Source organism: Parus major, chromosome 19, assembly GCF_001522545.3.
Source record: "Parus major isolate Abel chromosome 19, Parus_major1.1, whole genome shotgun sequence".
Taxonomy (NCBI): domain Eukaryota; kingdom Metazoa; phylum Chordata; class Aves; order Passeriformes; family Paridae; genus Parus; species Parus major.
The window spans coordinates 3,234,877-3,258,364 of NC_031787.1; the positions used below are offsets into that span (position 1 = coordinate 3,234,877).

The following is a 23,488-nucleotide window of genomic DNA, read 5'->3' on the forward strand; positions in this document are numbered from 1 at the left end:
GATTGAAGTTGGTTTTTCCCCCCTTCACAGTGGGAAATCCCTTCTCCTTGGGCATGAGCGTTGTCATGGGATGGCTCAGAGACATGTGGCTCATGGACATCCTGCTGGTGACCACCTGAATTCAAACAGACTGAGGAGGAAATGAGGGGAGGCCCAAGGGTGCAGAACTTTCTCTGTACCTGCAGGCAGGTTAAGGACTGGTGCCTCCCTTCCTGTGCATGGACATTGCTGGGAAGAGCATGGATTTGTTGTACTCAGTCCCATCACCCAGGTCATTGATGAAAATGTTAAATACTTTTGGCATTGTTTTCAAATAGAAAAAAGAGGCTTCAGACAATCTACACCTCACTGGCATTCCTGTAAATTCAAGGTATGTCCTCAGATAACCCCTGCTGGCACATTCCCAGAGTAACAGAGGCAGAGGGAATCAGATCTGAGGAGCTTTCTGGGATAGACAGGAGAAGCTACAGGGGGATCAGAAACAAGCAGTTATTAAGGAAGAGAGGTCTGGAATAAACTTCTACCCACATTGCCTAGAAACATTCATAACCTTCAGTGCTGCTGAATCACAGAGGGGGGATTGGTTTGTTTGGCTTTTTACAGACAACCAACCTCTGAAATAATTATTCCAATCTTGCTGGTGCTGGAATTTTGTGTCCAAGTTGGCATACAATGTTTAAAAACAAAATATGCACAAATTTAAGGTAATCCTAAAGAGAGCAAGAAAAATTAGGAGTGGAGAAAAGATTACTGGGAGGAAAAGTTGGAAAAAGAATATTGAAAAAAGAAAACAGGCTTCCACTGTGCTAACGTCATTACAGAGAGGATGCAAAGGATGAAATTGGCTTAATTTGCAGACAGAAAGATTTAGGTTAGGGGGAAAAAATGCATAAATCTAAGGCTAGTTTTGGACTTGAGGCTACCTACAAAGTTTAGACAGGTCAGACAAACGTTTGTAACAACAATCCTGCCTCTAAGCAGAACAACAAACTGGGGGAGCTCATGAGAACCTTTCTCTACAGTCTATTTCAAAGGCTGCTCTACCCTTTCACAAGGTTTCAGAAAGGTTTATGGGATTAAACTTTAAAGAGTTAATAAAATACATTATCAATTCTACCCCGCTTCTTTGTTTTTTCCCATCCAAGTAGTAATTGTTTGTGAAAGGACTGACACTGAAGAGCAACTGCCAGGGTTCATGCAAGTTCAGTTCTCATTTGATCATTTTAATGATGCTTGGTGAAAATTTGTTTTGTGGAACTAATCTGAGCTCTTTGTTCCCTTTGGTTATTTGAATCTGCATCCAAACCCCATGAGCAGAGCCCTATGTCCCCTTATGAAAATGGAGATTGAAATGAAATTGGGGTTGATATAGGCTTGTTTTGAATCTTGAATATTTTCATGATGTTTATGTAAACATTTGTCCTTCCCCTTTATAGAAGGAGGAGCATGACAACACCAAATTGTCTTGCATGATGGTCCAAGGGTCCAAGGTGCAACCAGATTGGTGGCATAGCCCAATCCAAAGATCTCCTCAAGCAATCTGCAACAGGCTCCTCAGCTGCATTGCCCTTGAAGTGCCAAAAATCTGGGGCAACAGACAAGGAAAAAAAAAAAAGTAAGAAATGGATTTTGAACCAAGATAAAAGTGCAGCAACAAGGAAGGAGCAGAACTGCAAAAAGCCTGAAGGCACACAGGGTCAGATGGAACCTGGGGCTTGTACAGCCACAAACCACTTCAGAGGGTCTTGAGAGCTCTGGTGGTTGGGAGCACCCTGGTGGTGCTTCACTGTTTGGTGCTGCAGGGCATCACAGCTGCACCCTGGTTTGGTCCCACCAGGAATCTAAGGGAATTTGGACTGAATTCCAAACAGAGCCTCTGGTTTAGCTTCCTCCAAAAAAGTTACCCAGGTTGCTCAAGGTAAGGGCAATCAAGTGATTCGCTTCAAAATTGCAATGCTCTAAGCTAAACCTCTCATGGTAAAGCCTGGCTCAACCTAATCCATGCTCAGGTGGTCCTGCTTTCCATCTTCCCCACAGCTCCCTGCTCCTGTCCCATCCGTAGGTGTGAGGGAGCAGCAGGGCAAGGTAAAGTGACCTCAGTAATATCCAAACACAGCTGAACTGAAGAGGAATGTCAGCTTCCAGAGTGCAGCAAGGAAATTTAGGGAGGAAGGAGATTTCTTCTCAGTCAGCACCTGCTGTGTGTGTTTGAGCCCTAGTGCTGACTGGAGGGAGGGAAGGGGAGAGCTGGAACTGCTCAGACCAGACTCCCATCAGCCTGAGAAGTCACAGAGCTGCACTGGAAGAAGTCATGCAACAGTTACAGATGAAGAAAGGATTCATCACAAATTGCTTTGATGGAAAAGTGTGACCTCATCTTTCAAGAGCATTATCATCCCCCAAGTTTTTGCCTACCAGCTTGCATGAGGAAAAGTAAATCTCTCTAGATTGAAGGCCAAAGGTAAGCCTGTGTGCTGCTTCATCTCCTCTTCAGCCTTATTCTGAAATCTTTACACAGTGTAAAAACCATAAGCACTGTCTGACATCTGATGCCTGAGTGACTTCAGCTCAGTACTCATCTGGTGGGGAATGTGATTTTGTGGTGCTTATACAAGGTAGCATTACGCTTTGTACATGTGTTTGTGCCACATGAGAGCATTTTACAGACCCACCTCTCAAGAAACTTCCAAATTAAGTCTGCAAATGAAACATCCATTTTGCAGCCCTCGCCCATGAGCTACTCAGCTCTTTGCTGAGAGGAGCTGTCACTTCCTTGGGTCTGCAGAAGAGCCTAAAGCAGAAGCTCATATATAAATCATCTTTTTGACTGTGCCAACAGAAAATTCTCAACCTTTGTGACCTCCCACTGCCAATCTACAGCCCCATCACATGGGCAATGGTCCTGGACCTGTGAGGAAAAACCTTCTGGGGTGAAAAAACCCATTGCAGGAAACAGTGATAAAAGCTGGGCTTGTCCAGGAAAGCTCTGCTGGTGAGTGAGCCAGGAGGTGGAAGGACAGGTCTTGTGGACTCTTGAATTGCAGGAAGATTTCTAAGTCACCAAAGCCCAGTGGAGATGCTCCTCATGTTGGGAGGGGCAGCTCTGGGTGGTGCTTTAATTATTACAGGAACAGGTGGCAAGAAGTGCTAAAGCTTTGTCCACATCTTGAGCAAGATTTGTGCAGGCAAGGAGTGAATTTTGCCCCAGCTGTGTCCACTGATATTTTTAAAAGAAGTAATTCCTACTCAATACAATTGGGAATCAACTTGTAATATTGGGAAAACAGTGCTGGTGCAGAAACATTCGCACAGGGACAAGGGGAGGTTTTATTTTATTAATTTTCTGTGTGCTAAGAGCCTTCTCACTCCAGTTGTTCTCTATTATTGAAGTGCACAGAGTACAGGATTTTGCTGGAACGACAGAAAATGCAGGTGGGGTGAATGTCCCATCTCTGATTCATGCAGATGTTAGAGCTTTCTCAGGGAATTTCTGCCCCTCTTGATGAGGGCAGAATTTGACATGTTGCCCTCAAGTTTTCTTCCTACAAAGCCTAAGAAGATGGAACCAGAAAATAAGTGGCTTGTTGCTTCCTCTCAATGTCTGTGGGACTGTGGCTCCAGCAGCACTGATGCACAAGGAAAGCATTTTCATGAGCTGTTAAAACAGCAGAAGCTTGTTTTCCTTTGGCTGCAGCATCCTTCTGCCTCCCACGCAGGAAGTGTTCATGCAATATTCCACATAGGCTGAATATGTCCTGTTCCTAGAAGTCTAAATACAAGAAACTGTAGCCCATTTAAAAACCAGGTTGCTCTTGGATTAGAAAAGTGAGAGGTAATCTGCTTTCATGGGCTACAGTTCCCAAATTGTCTTCTTTGTCCTTAGACTTGATGATCTTTGGCCAAACTCATCCTTGCTATGTGTCTCACCTGTAACCCAAGGATGATGGCAGGGGTGACAGCCCAGGTGTTACTGTTGTGTCCTGGACAACCTCCTCCACATAAAAAAGATGTCTCTGAAGCAGGAAATCCATTATGCCTGGATTCTAAGTGTACCTAGGTGAACTTTACTATGAGAGAATCAGCCAATATTCCACAATTTCTGCTCTTTTGCACCAAAGCAAATGAGTCAAGTGGTTTCAGGAACTGGCCACATCACTGAGATGGGGAGGGCATATTGCATATTCACAGGATTGTTTTATTCATACTTCCATTGCTAGGGGCTGTGGAATGGAACATAATTCCATTTGCCAGACACTCTTCCTGGTGCAATAAGTCAGAGGAATTCTCAATTAATACATGGAGCTTATGTATAAAAGACAAGAGGTTAAGAGTGCAGTGCCCAATGGACCATCTGGTGAACATTAGGTTTGTCAATAAATCAAAGAAGCACCAGTTCATCAAGAAAATTCCATTTCAAACCACTGTCAGGAACAAAAAATATGGGGAAAAAACCCTCACAAAATTGATATTTTGGTATTTCATAAAAACAGGAGCATTAAATAACTTTAATCTAATTTCAATTATTTTATTGGTTCTCTTCTGATGACCACATGGCTTCACATCCTGGATGCTTAGCCCTTGTACACGAGAGCATCATGGAATAATGTCAGTGCATTACCACAGGAGAAGCTCCTCTCTTTGCTCTCAGTCTTTCTCCTCACCATGGGTGATAACGTAGCAGAGGTTCTTATAGTCGAGGTTCCCAGAGACATCTGGAGGGAAAGCAGCAAACATCTGGTTGATCTGCCAAGCAAAAAAGAGATAAGTGTCACAGGCTGTGGGACAGCAGCATGAACATCGTTTCATTTTCAACCCAGCTCAGCTCCCTGCTGCTCTGGTCCTTCAACCACCATGGAAAAGTTTTCCTTGGGCTTGGTAAAATTGAAACTGGAGTTGGAACATGACTGGTTAATAAAGTCCTGCTAGAATCCCACAAGTTCCCTGTTGAAAAGAGCTCTCCCTGAAACCCAGGTAAGCCCTGGTTGATAAATGTACAGTCCAGTTCTCTGTTCTGACTGGAACAGACTGTCCAGTCTGTTCTGTCCACAGACCAGCTCCACTCCATCTCCTCTTCTGAAAATGAAGTCCCCCTAAATTCCTCCCAACCAGCAGAATCTATGCTCAGTCTCACACAAACCACCAAGCCAGTGCCTCACTTCAGATTGCAAACCAAACAACTCATAGAAATGGAAACCAGAACACAGTCTCCACCCAAATCCACTTGGACTCCAGTAAATCAGTTGCCCAGCTGCCCATGGGGAAGAACAGCACGAGATAGGCCACACTTGCACTTGGATGGGAGTCCAGAGAATCTATCTGACTTTGATTTAACCATGGAGCTCTTCAGAAGAGATGCTTTGAATTGTTTCTAATTGCCAGAGCTGGTATCAACCTCCTCTCAGTCTGGATTTCAGCTAAATTCATGCATTTAAAGAGGGGCAAGGACTTACTGCTGAACAGGAGCTGGAGCTGGATTTCTGTTTTGAATAAAGTTCCTTACCTCTTCTTGACTGAAGCGGTCTGCCTGTGTCATAAGCATTTCTTTGATGCTGTTCAAATAAAATGAAATAACCTGATTAAAGGGTGATAATGGCACATGACAATTCAGATGGCAAGATCCCTCCTGAAGTTGCATGAAAGAAAATCTGTGTGACCGCATAAATTAGAGCTGTTAATCCTTACATGATATTGTAAGAGATTTTCTGTGGGCACCCATCAGTGTCAATGCCTCGCTCTGCCAACTTATTTCTCTTTTGTGACATTTTATAGAGGTTTAAAATTGTTTAAGGTTATTACTGTAACTGAAATACAGCAATTTTGTATGCTTATCTTAACCTAAAATGCTAGGTTTCCTCACTTGCTGCTTAAAGTTTGGATCACTTAACAAAACCAAAAGAGAGAATATTTTCTGTAAAATCTGAGGATGAAAGGAACAGAGCATGAAATGAGAAAGAGGACTTGAAAGAGAGCTCCAGCCGCTATTCCGAATCATCACCCCAGAATCCTTTATTTGCATGCAGCCATTCCCAGAGGAGGCTGTGGAACTGCATGAGCCCTGCTGCATTTCACGGTGCACTGTCTTGATCTGGAGTCACAGCACTGTAACACGGAGCTTATCCCACACACAATCTGCATCCCGTGCAATTACATCAAAGACAATATTTTGGGGGCAGACTCTCAGCTGATTTACCTTCTGTTTTAAACACATTGTGGGAAGGCAGTCGAGCATGTAATTTTTTTTTTTTAATTTTTTTTTACCTAAGTTTAGAGGTGAATAGAAAAGCCAGGAACAATTATTTCTGTTTCTAGTCTAACCCTGTAGATAAAATGTCTTTATAGCTCCCCAAGTTACTCATGTGCTGAGGGCAGCACATGCACCACGTGCTGGGACATCCACCAGTATAAACTTACTTATATTCACATAAACATCCCTTCAATAACATCAATAATTTCCCCTTCCTGTAAAAGAATTCCTATATTAATCTCACAGTTTTCATTCACGCTGAAGAGGCAGAGTTGTCTCTTTTTGCCACTACCAAATGTATTTATACATTATCAGATGCAGTTCTGGAGCACTAAAACAAACTGTAAAGCTGTGATAACAGGTGAGCAGTCTGTTTTACAAAAACAAAAGCTGAGGCAAATATAGAAATCTGGTTTGGTTTGGTTTTAGATTTGAAAAAAGGCTGCTTTTTTGAAGAATTTGTTGTGGGGGAGTGAGAGCAGCAGCTCTTCTGGAAGAAACCCTTTCTGCTTTTTAAAGGGAATATTTAAAACTACTTATAATAGAAATCATGCCTGAACAGGAACACTTCCAGGGGAGCAAAATTCACCTACTGTTGGTGGAGATGTTCAGGCAGAACAGTCAATCCTCCATTTCAGCTCCCATGCACTGCACATGAGAAAAGTCCCCCAGCCAGAAGTGCAGTTCAGGTGACAAAGCTCCAGTGGCACTCACAGCTCTGACAAATGTGACTTTTTCCCAGAAAAAGGCTACACATCCCAGTTTGTAGCAGGGACACACACACACTTCTGCAGGTCTTCTTGATATCAAGTGCACATTGGGAAACCCAGAAAGGGAACATTTCAAACAGAGGTTTCTGGGCACTGAATAAGGCTCTTATCCACAAGGACAAGTGTGAAAATTTCTGTGCAAGCTTTGGGAAATACTCTGAAGTCACAGACAGAGCTTAAATTATTACATATATTTTTCCTGTATTACTTCACCATCCTCTGTAGTTAGCTAAGTTTCTTCAACTCTTTCTCTTAAGTTTCTGTTTCTGTTCTCTTCATCTGGCCATTTGGTATCAACTGCATTTTTGAAGGCGAATTCTCAAATGATCAGTGGGTGCAAGAGTAGAGAGATCATTCCCCTCAGCATAAATTGATTATTGGATATATATGCCCTTGACAAACATTAGCAAATGTAAACAGGAAGTGTGATCCAGGAAGGAGCTTGGTGAATAGAAGGAAGCAATTTTGTCAGAAGTTACAAATAAACTTCATGGCAAACAAGCCTGAATTAAAAAGAGATCTGGGCACTGTGTGTCTTCTATTCACATGCCTAAAGTATTTAGGGGAAAAGAAAAGATCAAATATCTAATTATAATCTTCTGATGCACAGCCCAGTAGGCTCTGGCACACTCATAAGGAAGAAGGACTGACTAAAGGATCTATGCACATTTTCCATTATTTATTTTATAGGGAAACAAACACTCACAATTTCCAAAGCCAGAAATTATGCACTTTTTTTCTTTTTGTATCTTGTTTTCTTTAGAAAGCTTATTTTCTTCTCAAAAAATACCCCCAAAACCAAACCAAACCCAAATCTATTTGCTTTAACTTAAAAAGCCTGAATGTTATCCCCTGACCTGGCTCACATCAATTCCTTCTACAGTTAGGAATGTAGAAGTACCTTGTTGCATTCTGATATTTTAAAAGCCTTTTTAAAAATTATCTGTGAAATCTCTGGGACATTTTTGGTTTTCCTCTGGATCTGTCCTTTCTACAGTGTTGTCTCAGAGGAAAACAGGTGAGTGGGAAGGAGCAGAGCTCTACAGCTACGGGGAGAATCATCTCTAGCTCAGCTCCAAAGTCCAGCATGCCTGGGACCTCTTCCATCCCCCTGGGTCCATTTTCATCTGGCCCAAATCTGAAAAGTTTCACTGGCCTCAGCATTAGGCACAGTTGGTGTTGGCCTGACTCACTCTGCCCCATGAGTGGCATTTGGGACTGAATCATCCAACCTTTCCAAACACTGCCCCAGTTCACACCAGCTGAGAATGGGACTGAGAGCATTTTCTCTTTTTGACATCATGCTGTGGGAAGGGTTTTATGTGTGGTATAATGATGCAGACAAACAAAGTCTGTCATTGAATTTGGAAGTAAGTTATAAACTCCTGGAGCTTCTGGAAAGGTTAGAAGGCTCCATCCCAGCTACCATCACATGGACTGAGTGAGTCATTTCCAGACTAGAGGTGAAAACACGCAGAGGGAAGAGACATAAAAATCCCCAGAAGGATGTTAACTCCATGATCATAAAAAAGAAGTTCTGATTAAAAGGTCAGCATGGCTGGTTTTGGAGAGAAACACTCCAGGATTTTTTTAATATGGAGAAATATTATTTATTAGCATTAACTGTCACATTGAAATGGCTGCATGAGCCAACAGAAAAATTATTTCAAAACTTCAAATGTCTACATTTTGGAAGCATATGAATAGAAGTTAAACCTCAAAGACATCCACGGAATTGATTTAATGGTTTGTTCTGTAATGATCAACATTACCCTCGGGTCTAATAAGTAAACATTATGCTCTGTTGTGGTGATGAACTAAAACAATTGTCTAATGTTAGCAGTGCAGTGGGGGTGGGGACAAGGTTGACCTTTTCCATCAAGGAAAAATAAAATATTTCTCTCTCATCTTCATTTTGGAGTGTGATACTGCATTCCTAATTTGCCCCAAACTCCAACTGGCTTCCAGCATCCAAGGAATGTAGATCTGGACACGGGGTGGCAAGCTGCAGATTTTATATGCAGGATATTGTTACAGATAGTGGTGGGAAATACAACATTTCATGGGTTCTGGAGTAGCAGAAGTTCATATTTCATGGATGTGATTTCACTACTGTGTGATCTGCCCTATTTGGCGACAGGCTACATTTATTCTGTTGTTTGAGTCACCTCTGATATGATCCCCTGACTGTTCTTCCCAAGCTTTTTGGGTGATGTTAACCCCAAAACCATAAGGACAACTCTTAACCCTCTGTTCCTTCTGATTGATTGCTACATCCACTTGTGTTTTAATTAATTTGGAAGTTCTTACTCAAAGGATTGTCTCTCTTACTTTGCATTTTGCAGAAGTTCTCAGACCCACTGGAGTACTGCCATAGAAAACCACCTTGGTAAAGGAAAGATTGTACCTGAATTTTACATTTTCAACTAACTTTCATCAATAATTGCAGATAATGTCATGGAAATCTCCACAGGGTTCTGGTCAGAGTCTATCACAACATAAGCAGAAATAATTGATGCAAATACAATTTTGTAACTGATAGATTTCCTGTACATATCATGCTTTATAAAATCTACCTGAAATGGCTGCTGTAGTAGAAGTACAAACCCCAAATTCACCATGAAATTTCAGCATATGAACAAATTTAAACGTATGCATAAATCTAGGTACATAAAACACTTCTCTGGAGCAATAGGTCCAACCTCCTTATCCCCTGCCCTGATTTGATATCATTTATCTCACTCACCTGAAAGTCCTGCTTGCACCATTCTGGCAGTGCAAGGAGGGTTTGCATTTGTGCAAATACCTCTTAAAGTCCTTTTACATTGCTTTTTTGGTGCAACAGGATATGAATACAAATTAGGTTCTGCCTCCTTATTTAAAAATAGCCATATTGACAATAATTGCCAGATTATTAATAGTATTATTTGGTTTGGCTTTCACCGTATCTAGTGGAATTTTACAGCAAATTATTTCTAGAAGCAGAAGGCTCAAATGATAAACACATAAAAAAGGAAAACGTCCTGCACTAAAACCATGTCTCAGAGTTAATTAAATTGATCACTTTTTTAAAGAAGGGAGTAGCTTTCCCAATTTAGTCAAGTACTGAGAGTTAGGCACCAGACATTCATTTTAATTTTACATATGGAGTTAATTTACAAAGAGTCATGCGTCGATTTATATCCAGACCTTCAAAAAGAGGCTATCTAATGGCCTACATGTGATTATATTTCCGTTGGCTCTTGCAATGTCTGAAGACAATAACATCTCTTTTTGGTATACAAATACATTCATACAACAGTCCAGACTTACAACTCTGGCTTACAAAGCTAAATGTTTCTCTGCCTCTTAAAATACTGTGAAAAATACATCTTTTAAGCAGTTCTTTAAAACTCTGCAATTATTATTATTGTTGTTATTCTTCTAAAGGATTTGAAATAAACTTACTAGTCTGCCTTTATGCGGCCTTTTCCTTCTGGGTCGAAAATCTTAAAAGCATTCAGAATGGTTTCTTCTGGGTCCGTGCCTAAAATTAATGAAATATAATTTAGAAGGCTGGATGTATTTCTCTGGCTGCAGAATACTTGCTAAGTAATTACATTCACTTGAAAACAGTGCAAAATGGAGAATTCTGCAGTTGTGGGTTTGGAGACAAAGGTTCCCTAAGTCGGCAGCATTTGTCATGTCAGATAAACAATAGAGGTGAATAGTTCAATGCTCAGAAGCTTAAAAATAATAACTCATATCTATTCTATGTCTGCAGGAGAGAAAACTTCCAGGAACTGGTCTCCAATATCAGTACCCAGAGGATTAGTGGCTTTCAGAAATGAAAATATAACAAACTGTTTCCCTCACTGGCTTCCTTTAATCTTGCACTGTACGTTCCTTGTAAAAACACTTTTTGATGTTACTTGTTCTTGGCCATATAGAGAAGAGGTTATTTCCCTCACTAAAGGAAATGGAGCTCATCATAAAATCCAAATGCCAATGGAATGCAATGGAAACAGGATGATCAATGTGAGATGGTGATCTGCACTGAAATCCCATTGTGCCCTTCCCCTCAAGTGTCTCTTCATTAAGTGTTACTTACAGAAACAGGATGGTTTAAAGAATTAGACTGTGGCTGCAAGATTTTGCTTCTGCCCTTAGCAGGGCCACAGATTTTTGGTATGACTTTAATATCCCTTTCCCTCTGTTCCCAGCAGTAAAATGATTGTAATGGTCTTCCTTTTCTTCCTTCCATTATCTATCCCATCTCTTTAGACTGGAAAACATTTGTGTCAGGGACTTGTTTTCACAGTGCCTTAATCTTGGCTGGGGCTTCTGACTGTTCTGTAATACTGCAGACTCTGAGTACACCCATTTTCAACCCACACCAAAGGAAACACCATGTACTCTGTTTCTGACTATTCCCCAATATTTCAAAATATTACTGTAGTATACAGAATAGAAATCTTTGTATAGCTGTAGGAAACCAGGTTTACAAGCAGATGAACTGATTCCATGGACAAAATGAAGCTATTTGGTATGCTGAAGGAGTGATTAAAAAAGGATACGACACAAAGGGTTGCAGATTCAAAGTTTGTTTCAAAGTTTGGCAGAGGTAGAACCAGAACAGAACCCAGCCAAGGTTCCCTGCTCTACAGACTCTCCTGATGCCTTCACAGTTTGCTTTGTTTGAAAGCTTTCACAAGGATTAGCAGGATCCTAGAGGATATAATGGTGAACAAACCTCGGGCTAGATGGCCTCCTCCTTGCCACACAATGCCCATGTATATTATTTTTGCCAAGCTGTGGGCAATGTATCCAAACTGCAATGAATCTGTGATCAATACAAAGAGCATTGGTGTTTAATGAGTGTTTTGATTGTCCCATGAAGAGAAACATCCCCCAGCTCCAAGGAGAGGGCTGCATTTTAAGTAGTCACCGCTGTGGGGGGGATTTTTTTTCCTTACTGTGTTTTACATTTTCTACTCTGTCATATCCTTGGACTTTGGCTTTGAAGAGAAGCAATGCAGCAGGCATTCTTTATTGATTAGCTGGTAAATAAAGTGGTTTCTTTGATGTGCGGCATCTCTGTTTTCTGTACAAATTGTATTATTCTGACTCCCTGTAGAAGCAGCTCCATGTGGTTGGCATTAACATAAACCGAGTTTTGTTAGCTGTTCATCTGGCATCATAATCTCAACATACAAAGCTAAAGCTCATCCTGAAAATCCCAGCTTCCCCTTTATGACAGAAATCAATTATAGCACAACAAATTTTACTTAGAAAGCACCTTTCACCAAATTCTCTGAGTGGTACTTAGCTAATAAAGAGTGTTGCAAAATTGCCATATCCACTTCCTCTAGCCCTTTCTCCCTTTCTAATTGCACTACAAAGGCTCTTCATCCCAATTAGTTTTGATTGGGAATGTGCAGTCTTTTGGCTCTGCTTCCTTTGCATGACAAACCCAACCAGAAGGGCATGACAAGCACAGCTGTGATTTTCCCTTCACCAAATGGAAATTAAAAAAACCCTTCTCCTTTGCTAGTAGCCAACAGGAAACCTGCAGACAAGAGGGTTCTGCTTTGCCATTCACCTTCCTGTGCTGGCTCTGCTTTTAGGCCACAGGACTGGCAGGGCCAGAGGCTTTGCCAGCTCCAGCAACTGTACAGGGCATGGGGGAAGAAGGGAGAGGAGGAAGAGGGGAGAGGAGGAAGAGCTCATTTCCATGCTCACAAATGGAATGGGCAGCAGGACACCCCACAACAAACATCCACATATCCCAGGAGGAAGAATATGGAGGAAGGCACTCCCTGCTCTGCCAGAAGACACCTGGAATGTCCTGGTGGAGGTACCACAGACAGGCTGATATCTGGGGAATAAAATCCTCTCCTCAGTCAGCCTTCTCCATCACCTCTCGTGCCTCCCAGACTTCCTGCCCTCTTTAGCAAGAGTGTCTTTCTTCCAAAACCAACTGCATGAATTCTTTCTTTCAGACCTCTCTATTTTCCATTCCAAGCATAGAAAACCCTTCACTGGAATTGTGTTCAGCAATATAAAGCCAGAATCCAGCAACAAAACAATAAATGTTTTGAAGAAAATAGGATCTGATTTTTCCATTTTTCTATTCATTAGCTATTTTAACAAACTTCTGGAATGTGCTTGGCTAAGGCCAGCCCTGCTTTGAAGGCTTTCACCTTTCTCTTATGCCTGTAGGAAGATGACTGGAGTTCTGTCTTGGTCTCACACCTCCTCTCTTGCAGTTTCCAGCCATTAACTGGAGAAGAGACATGACTAAATTACCAGCTCACACAGCAAATTTCCTCAACTTCCCACAGTGTTCCCTATATATTCTGTGGCAATGGGTAAAATCCCTCTCTCTTATCATTGTAAATCCACTGAAATTTAATTATTTCAATTTATCCACTGCATTAAGGGTTATTCAGTGAAATCTTCACCTAATGGCAAAATCACTATTGACCTCAAGTGACAATGAGGCTGGGCCACCGAGTTACAATGAATACAGAAAATGAGGGAAGCCCATGTTTGCTTTATGTGACAAAGGCATGCAAAAAGGGTGGGTTTTTAGCAATGCTTAAAACCAGCTAACACTGGGAGTGCTGTGACTAGAGCATGAGCATGAGTTCAGCCTTCTGATGGTGAAGAACTCCCCTGCACTGTGCTCCAGGCTGCTGAGGTTTCACCACCTTCTGGACCCCGACTCACCACTTTCATGTTAGCTTGTGTAAACTAAATCAGACCTTTGAACTGTCCTCTGCACCGTCCCTTAGCCTTTCATGCTTCCCCTCTGTCTGCAAAACTGGTGATCCCTCCTTGCCTCTAAGCATTGTTCTGTGGAGACATTATTATAATTTGCAAGGTGCTGAGATATTTCAGTGCCGAGGATCTCTGACAGATACCTCTCCAATCCCCCAGAGGTACTTACCTTTCAGCTTTTCCCCAAACATTGTAAGGAAGACAGTGAAGTTAATAGGACCTGGCGCCTCCTTCACCATGTCTTCAAGCTCTTCATTCTTGACATTCAGACGACCTGCAGCAGAGATCATTTTTCATAATAAATCACAAATTGTGTTTCGAAAAACGATTCCCATTCATCTCCTCCCACTGGGGAGCTCAGGGCTCTGTGCAACTTTGCTAATAACATGGTAGAACACAACTCCCAAATACCCCAGTGAAAAAGAAATTGGCAGAGCTGGCTCTGAGATCAAAGGGTGACTGAAGGAGCAAGAAGGATAAATAACACAGACATGGCCAGCAGTGGACGAGAGAAGGGGCACTTCCAAATAAACTGCCTTTTGGGTTGGGGCTTTATTTTTTACCTCAGGTGAAATATGGGCCCCACTGATATTAATTTAGCAGAGATGAAAGTGACTGAAGTGAATCCAAGGTCTTGTCTTTGCCCTCCTGGATATTGAGACACCTCTCTCAGTAGAGGGCAGAGGGATGAGCTGAGTAGTGGTATCCCTTCCCCATCCTTGTGCAGCCCTATTGATGAGAATTTAGACCCTGGAAACCCTCCTCAAATTGAGTGGTAATTTGCTGTGAATGTACTTTATAGGCATTGAAAGGCTTCACTGAACAGGAAAGATAGCAGAACTTGGCCTTAAGAAATAAATATTTCAGGGTAACAGTAGCTACAGGCCAAAGTTTGCAAACCTCATTGTCACAATAAAGAGTTCAGGAGCTTCTGCTCCTTACACTGACTCTTCTGGCGTCTGATTCCACCCCGGGGAGCACTAAAGATTCTTATCAAGCTCTTTTTAATAAGCTCCAGATGGCAAAAGCCCAAATGCCTACATCACTGTTCAAGCCTCAGATGCTGCAACGAGGATTCAACTCCAGGTTCGGGATTATGAGTGCTTGAATTTTTTCTTTCCTTGGGAAGATTTGCTCTAATCTGCTTGATATTATCAAGATTATGACAGCCATGGAATGGACAATACCTAATCTCGTGCACATTTCACCCCACACAAACTCACAGCAGCACAGAGCTCCACATGAAGCCCTCCTAGGTTTGCGTGGGCAGAGGGCAGCTAGTCCATGACTGCAGTGCTAATCAGTGGATATTCCATGGCTCCCAGATGAAAAAGCCTGGATTCAGAGGCAAATCAGAAATGCCTGGCATGGACCCCTGCTTGGGCAGGCTTCTTCTGAAATAGTTGCAGGGAGGGGATCAGACCTTAATTCCCCTCCGTGCTCAGGAGACTTCCCAGTGCAGCTCTGTAGTGAGATCCCAGAAACCAAAGGGAGGAAGGTCAAACTGAACAGGTTTTCTTTTTCCCCCTGTGTATCTCATTTCTTCCCCCACTGTCATTCTAATACCAACCTTTCTTCTGTGCTTGAAATTGAGACAGCATATCTCTTAAGTATTGAATTATTTGTTTACCTAGTGCAGCAAATGTGTCTCTCAAGTCTGCTTTGTCAATAAAGCCGTCCCTGTTCTGATCCATGATGGTAAAAGCCTGTGGAAAGAAAAGGAACAGCTATTGCCATTTCCATGGCACAGGACAGTGTTCCAATCACACACATCAGTCCATGGGAAGATGATATTCATGCTGTAAAAAGGAATATTTAACTTCCTTTGATTCCTCCACATCATTGCACTTTCCTCACTTTCAACACATTACTGTATCTTGGCAAGGGGCTTAATTAAATCCAGCCAAACCTCTTCTTACTAAATTAATGCTCAGTGCAGCGTGCATTGGGCTGAAGCCAATGCTGGCAGCTCCAGCCATTCAGCCCTTAACCCATAAAAGTTTGAATTAGGGAGGCTTTAGCCAGGGCAGATTAAGCCAGAGGTTGCTCTGTGTTTTTACCTTCCCCATACCCCATTCCTTGATTGAGGCTGAAATGTTTCTGTAAAACATTTCATTTCTGTATGTATCTCTCTGCTCTCAACCTGAAGTCAATTCCTCCTGGGCCTTAGAATGATCCATCACACAGAGATAGCTGAACTTTCAAAAGTACAGAGAAATGTAGGTTCCATAAGATTATTTATTCAAAGTTTTTTCCCCTTTCCAATACACTGCATCTTTGAGACTGTGCTGTGTGCTCTGACTGACACTGATGTGCTGACCTTGAATACTCTTGTCAGGCAAAATTCAACTTCCAATAGAAAAAAAGCAGTTGTTTTTTATTTTTATTTTCAGCCAACATGGACTTCATGTGCTCTAACCATTGTTTACCAAGCCAGCTAAGTTGGTAAACAGCTCATCTATCTGTTTACCCATTTGTGTGTCCATCTCTTGGCTGCCATCACACTTATAATGTTTCATTGATTTGGAAAGGTTTTAATGACCTGAAATTCCCCTGGTCATGCTATGGGGAATATTAGTTGATCCTGGCACGACTCTGAAGCTGGTTATCTGTCTGACAGGCACATCAGTATGGGAGAGTATCTTTGCAATGGTCAGGAATTATTCTTTCTTCAGTGTTCCCCTGAGATTGCAGTAACTTGCAGAGTTTTAAAGCCTGCTGCCCTACAGGGTGAACTTCTTCCCATGAACAAGTTATCTCCACACATCTTCAGGTATTTTCTCCTCCAGCTTTTCTTGCAGAGCCCCACTGCCCAGTTTACCCATGGGGTTCCTTTCAGCATTATGTTCATAATCTTACATTTACCTTCCAAACCATCCCCTTAAAAAAAATTCAGCCCAACTCTTTAGAGATGTTTTGCCCTTGCTTTAAATGGTGATTCCCCACAACTTGGAAGCAAAAGAGAAAGAAAATATAAAGAGCAAAGCCAAACTCAGGCAGCTCACAGGAGACAGGAAGAGCATCAGGCCCTGTAATGGATGAATTTTAAATAACAGAACAGCAATACTGAAACAGTTGCTTATGAGCTGAAATCTCTAGATAAAAATGTTCTAATCCAAACCAGCCTTTCAGAAATAAGTGTCCCAAGTATGCAGTTCTTAGACACAACATGGTTTTAGGTTTCACTCAACCACTCCACTGCCTCATGCTTTTGCCATTATTCTGCCACCATCCCCCTAGAAATGCTCCTGGTGTTGTCATATTAAGAGAAGATCAAATAGTGGCATTCTGTCCAGTTCTTTTTGTTGGTCCATCTTCAAGCACTAATTCTTGGAGAAAATGAAATGGAGGTTACTAGGATATGGAGAAGAAGTGGGAGAAGAGAGTCAAACATGTTCCCATTGACTGTGGGGAAATTATTAGTGGTTCAAATTAATTTAGCTGGGTCATATTCCCAGGCCTTGCCTTGGAGTTTAGTCCTCTTCATCACTGAGCCTTCCTGATGGGAATCCTCAAGAAAAGTAAACTCAAAAGCCACGTGAAAGCACAAAATGAAACAGCAGACATTTATCACATTGGAAATTGCTTTGGAGATATGAGTCAGAAAAAATGGGGAAAAAACCAGTAATTTAAAATGACAAACCAGTGCAGAATGTGATGGTCTCATGGACACTCTAGATTGTCCACACAGAAAAAGAGCACAAACTCATCAAACAGATTGTCTGTCTTTTATGTGCTCCAGCTTTTAGGCCACCCCATCAGTTTTACAGGTAACTACAGTGCATGGAACAGCAAATCCCTTGGGAGCCGAAAGATGCTTAGCTCATCTCCACATGTTGTCTTGTTTTATTGGTATTTGTGGAGAAAGTTGGCTGAGGGCTTCTTGGCATTTTCATTCCTAGTTTGTGGGCAGCTTCAGAAGGGCACAAATATTTTCTGTTGCTGTTGTGGAACAGAGCACGAATGAAAGCCCTGGTTCAGCCTGGCACCTCTAGTCAGGACAATGCCTGATTTAGAATATCACTTAACTTTTAACATGTGCTCAAGTGTTTTCCTGAATCAGGGCTGAAGTGGATGAGAGGACGCTTTTCCTTTATTTTGGGGTGGGGGATTGGGTGCTTTTCAAATAAGTCTTGAGCTTGAAACAGGGGAGTGAGTGAGGGAAGTAAGGAAAGAAAGAATGAAAGAAAGAACAAACAAACACACAAGGAAAATGATCTACCAGCCAAAACCACAGGGATGATTCAGAAAACAACTGTGTGTTCTATTAAAGCAGATGGAGAATTGAATAAGGATTACAAACAAAACCTATGTTATTCATTAGCAATAACAGGAGACTATAGAGAACAGCAGAGTAGTGACCAACCTCTTTGAACTCCTGGATCTGGGTTTGTTCAAACATAGAGAAAACATTGGAACCACCTTCTATCTTCTTCTTTGCCTTTTTGGGAGCCTGTAATACAAATAAGATCAAGTACATATTCCTTTGTCTGTTAAGCACCCATGAAAACAAATTACATCTTCAACAGAAGGTAAAAACTACACAGTCAAATAATACAAGAGGATTGTACTTTGTTATTACAAGGTTTTAAAATTCAATCTTATAGACAGATAGATTTAGATATATAAATATATAGGATTGAATATATATATTTATACAAGGGATAAAAATTGCTGCCTTATTAACAGATTGAGGTCTTTTGCCACTCCCTGCTGTGTCCTGGGACCTGAGAGCTCAGATAAACCAGGACAGTTTGTCACTGTGCTGTCTTCAGAAAGGTGAGGGACCCAAAGTGTGCTCAGCATCCTCCCTGGTGCTGTTTGCTCCCCTGAGGAGCTGCCTGCTCCTTGGGCAGGGCCACATCCACCTCAGAGCATCCCAGACCCTTCCACACAGGGATCACTCCCCTTCCACACTGGCTCTGCAGAGCTCAGGGGTGACATCCTGATGGTGTCACTTGGAGATTAGGAGCTAGAATTCCCAGCCTGCTGTTCTCAAGAAATTCCAGAACTCGGGTCAGTGCCTACAAGGGCTCCTTCTTCCCAGTTCCCATGCTGGGACTGGCAGCCAGACTCCAAGCAAGGCCCTGCATGAAGACTCAGCTCAGGAACTATAAAGGGAAGTTATATCATTTCCTACTCACACAGAAATGTTTAGAAATCTGCTTGGTCTGGACCAGCACTGACAGAACAGATTAATCCTTCCCAAGAAGGAACACCTTCCACTTTTGGAATCTATTCCTGAACCAACCTATGGCACTGCAGTGCAGCACCTTACCAGACCGTGTTATTTTAATATTCAAGATAGTCATCTTAAATGAAAGGGCAGGACTGCTTTTATCACCATTTCTTGAGTCTGGAGGCTGAGACAGGGCAAGATTGGGGAAAGAGCTACAATGATATCTAAGAATCTAATGCTCACTAAAAATCAGTCAGAACTAGGCTTCATTAAATATCTTTGAATTAGGGCCCAACCAACTTGCCTAAGACAATACAGTTCTTGTTCTGCAGTAAAGAATAAAATCTGTGATTCCAAAGGATTACAGCAGTGTTTTAACCACAGCATTATCCTTACTTGGGGCAGGATAATGAGTTGCATCGCCTTTTGAGTTCCCTTCCAGACAGATTACTTTTTTCTTTATCATTTTTACTTTTAAACTTCATTATCATAGTCCCACCTGGTTCTCGTGTCACAGAAAATTAGGCTTACTTAGTTTGGGCTATTCTGCATGAAACAGAAGGCAACTTCTACTGTCTCCTTTCATCAAAATAAAAAAGCCTGTGAAAGTTCAAATTCAATACTGATTTCAAATATCCTGAGGAGCAGAGCAGCTCAAGGAAATATTCCCACTTGACTCTGTTTGAAGCCTACATTGTCTGATCAATTTAATTTGCCAGGCAGATTTCTGCACTCAGCCACCCTGGTTTAGATCCCAGGATGTGGAAGGGGGAAATCAGGGCAATGTTAGACACTCTTCCCCATACCCACACTCCAGACCTGTCAAGCTCCTATCAGATAATTCAAAGAACTAAAATCTGGAAATAGAAATGGAAATTAAGTGAAAAATATACTTGTAGCGAGGATAAAAACAAGGATAGAATGCCACCACAGGCATGGAAAAAAGAAGTTAATAAGTGGAATGTTTAATGAATGTAGAAATATTGATTTTGGAATAAACAGATTCCCTCCTCCTCCTCCACATGAAATAAGTGTTATTTTGAGCAGTAATGGGCAATCTTCCACATAACGTGAGGTGCCTGGAGGAGGCTTTCAACACTTGCAGATCGAATGGAAATATTCAGAACAATCCCACGTATTTACATGTATTTGTTCCCTGAGGGAAAGGGGAAGCAGATGTTCCCCAGGGGAGAGCTCTGCCAGCTGTGGGGGGACTGACCACAGGGCTGGGGGCTCGGATGGGGCACTGGGGCTGCTTCTGCTGGGCTCCTGGAGCTGCTCCTTCTGCACACAAAACAGGCTTTGCCCCCCTCATGGTCTGTTCTGTGGCCAAACACAGCATCCATGCTCAGCCTGATAAATATTCCCCGTGCTAGAAAACCATCTGCATTTTTTCAGCTATCACCACCAGTGGGGTCCAGCTCTTCTAAATGCCAAACACTGACAATTCCTCCATTATTCCTCAGTTTATTGGGTTCTCTGGGCTGTAAGGCTTCAAGCAAGGGCTATAGCTGTAAGGAAGGATCAGATAAATGCAAAAGCTGCACCTCAAGATCTATTACAAACAGACCAGCAAGTCAAAAACCACCCCAAAACTTCTGATTGTTAGTGGAGTCCTTTTCAAGGCAAAGATTGAAAACTTATTATACAGGAAAGAATTACTGTAGTATAATAGAATGTTTTGGGTTGGGAGGAACATTAAAAATAATTTGCTTCCAGCCTAGAAATACTAGAAAAATTTATCCTAACATATTTGTTCACTGTTACTCTCTGGTTTGTTGTCTCCAGGGATGACAGAGGAGATCAGTGCCAATGATGCCCTATCAATTTTTAATTTTTCTGCTGAAGGCCTGGATCTGGATCCTATTTATGACCTGCTCATAAATAGGAGAAGGCTGAGACCACCAATACCTTTCACAGGGGCCCAAGAACAGCTGCCAGCTGGGGTTGGTTTCCATCACCAGGTTCAAGCTAAGTCTTGTAGCATCCAACACAGAGCATCTTGGATTACCAGTTCCCAGTACTGGGAATGCAGCTTACCTGCCCTAAAAAGCCAGGGAATTTGTAATCACAGAAAGAACTGCATCCCAATTTGCATAATTTGGGCAGGGAGAAGCTATGAGGAGGAAGGCTGAGAGAGAAGTAGGTGGAGCAGGAACAGAACAGAGTTCATTGTCTTTCTGGTGGGTAACTTGAATTGAAAGACAGCTCAGAGAGAACAGAAATAGGTCTGTGTTACAGAAAAGAATAACTCTGAGAATAAAATAGTTCTGTGCTGCTGTCTGACAATTCCAAACACTCCAGAATTTTTTAATGAACACAGTCAGGATTCTGACTCCAGAGTCTCTCTCTGAAAGAGTGGCATATCAAAAGGAACATCACAGAACTGAGCAAACATATGGCTTCTAAGATTTAGTAGGTGACCCACAGAGGAGAAAGTGGGTGACTGACACATCACTTCTGCCTGCCTTGATTTCCCCACTCTTGAAACCAAAGTGTGCCAGGCTGCACTTTGCAAAGATAGAGCAGCTCTCATTGCAACATGTGCTGTGAGACTGACATACAAAACGTGCCAGATGAGAAACTGAAGAGCTCAGGGTCCCCTGGGCTCGGATTCCGAGGCCTCAATAGCACAGCAGTGGGAAGAATGTTGCAACAACTGAACAAGCCTATTAATATTCCTGCCTGAGCATATTAATCATCCCATTGTGAAGAAAACAACACTTCACTTTAGAGGAGAAACCACAGGCTTGTCGCGTATCACTCATTTGTCTTACCAGTGTTAGCACTCTTTCAATTAGCCTGGGTTCTAAAGGGTCTTTTTTTGTTGTTGTTGTTTTGTTTGGTTGGTTTTGGTTTGTTTTAGAGGCTTTAAATGAAGAAATTGAGCCATATCAAAATCTGGTCCCAAGAAAACTCTGTTGTACCAGCCATTTTCTTTGAGCTGAGATTCCCTCACTGAGATTCTTTATATTTCTCCTTTCTGGCAGAGTCAGGGAGCCCAAAAGAACCAGGGTGTGGAGGGACACAGGCAGGCAGAGCCAATGAGTGTAAATATGGAAAACCAGGCAAGTTGCTGTAGGGTGAGCAAGGTCCCTCAGTGGCTGCTCAAGGGCACAGTGGTACCCTTCAGTAAGTAGGAATTAACCAACCTCCAGTTGGCATTTCCTGCAGTGCAGAAACATCTCCACAGAGAGAGGGGCAGCACTCTGCCACAAGCCACAGCTTTGGTTTGGTTTGGTTTGGTTTGGTTTGGTTTGGTTTGGTTTGGTTTGGTTTGGTGAGGTCACTTCCTTGTTTAGTCCATCATGCTTTAAGCTCCACAGAAAATACTCTTAATAATTAACAAGGACAGTGTGGTGTTCCTGACAGCAAAGTCAAAAAACACAAGCAGAAACACTTCCCTACTCAGCCACTCATTGTGTCTTCTAATTTTTCTACCAAAACCAACCTCAATGGATAAGCAGGGAGAGAGCCCTGCAGGGAGAATCAGCAGTGGACACTGTTAAGAGCCTCATTCTGTTGTCTTGTACCCTTAAGTGTTTATTCACTCCAGGACAAGGTAGACATAAGATACCACCAGGTTTTTACGCTTCACATTTTGTATTTCCTTCCTCTGCAACTACATCTACAACTACAGAAAAGACAGAATCATCCATCACTTTGCTCAGACTGTGTCCCCTGCTGTGATCCACTGTATGATGTTAACTCTCAGTTACTATTACTTTTTCATCCATCACACTCTCTCCTTGTTTTTCATCCACTCTGGGATCTCTGTGCTGACATTTTTCGTCTTCAAATTTTTGTCATCATCAAATACAGCTTCTGAATCAGAAGTTACACCTCAGACCTGGACAAGGGATTGCTGCAGCATGGGACAGGATATTTGTTGATTTTTGTCCCACAGGTTTGATCTGCTGAGATAATTTACACTGCATCTGTACCAAACATCCCAGCTATGGACAGGCCATCATTTTTTAGAGTGGTTTAGGTCCTTTCCATGGCAGGTGAGCAGCACAAGGCCAACCCAAGTGTGTGTCTTTGAGGGAACAGTCTAGAGGAGTAAGCAACACAAACTGCTCTAAGGGCACGATTTGCATTTCAAACAGGCAGCAGCCTCAGATCATTCAAATAAACCACGTTATCAGAACTGAGAAACAGAAGATCCTTTTATTACCTGCTCTGCAGTCACAAACAGATCCCTCCCTTCTCATCCTAGCTCCATTTAGTGTGTAGTCCCAGCCTGTGCACACCCACACAGACACACCTTTGATCCCTGCTAGATACAAGAATCTGCTGGCCTGCAGCCTCCCTGCTTCACTCCCGGACACTGAAGCGTTCTCCTCCTCCCACAGAAAACCCTTTACAGTCACAGCCTCCTCCTGACATCCCCAACCCCATCCCAGAGCAGCAGAAAACCTCCCCGGCCTCCTCCACCCTGGGGACCCCAAATCCAACAGCTGAGCCCAAATCCAGCGGCTGCTTTGTCCAACTCAGGAAACCTTGTCATCCTTCATGGGAACGCATGGGCGG

General features: G+C 42.3%; 1 protein-coding gene across 2 annotated transcripts in view; it reads right to left on the minus strand.

Annotated features, from left to right (window-relative positions):
* Positions 1–4,500: 4,500 nt before the first annotated feature.
* MYL10 (myosin light chain 10) overlaps positions 4,501–23,488 on the minus strand; it is a 27,184-nt gene continuing 8,196 nt past the window's right edge. For both annotated transcript variants that reach the window (XM_033518960.1, XM_015647032.1), the window contains exons 2-7: positions 18,143–18,229; positions 15,407–15,482; positions 13,946–14,050; positions 10,462–10,540; positions 5,501–5,549; positions 4,501–4,743 (exon numbers count right to left, since the gene is read on the minus strand). In XM_033518960.1, the coding sequence (XP_033374851.1) occupies positions 4,645–4,743; positions 5,501–5,549; positions 10,462–10,540; positions 13,946–14,050; positions 15,407–15,482; positions 18,143–18,178 (444 nt within the window). In that variant the 5' untranslated portion in view covers positions 18,179–18,229 and the 3' untranslated portion in view covers positions 4,501–4,644. The remainder of the gene's footprint in view (positions 4,744–5,500; positions 5,550–10,461; positions 10,541–13,945; positions 14,051–15,406; positions 15,483–18,142; positions 18,230–23,488) is intronic.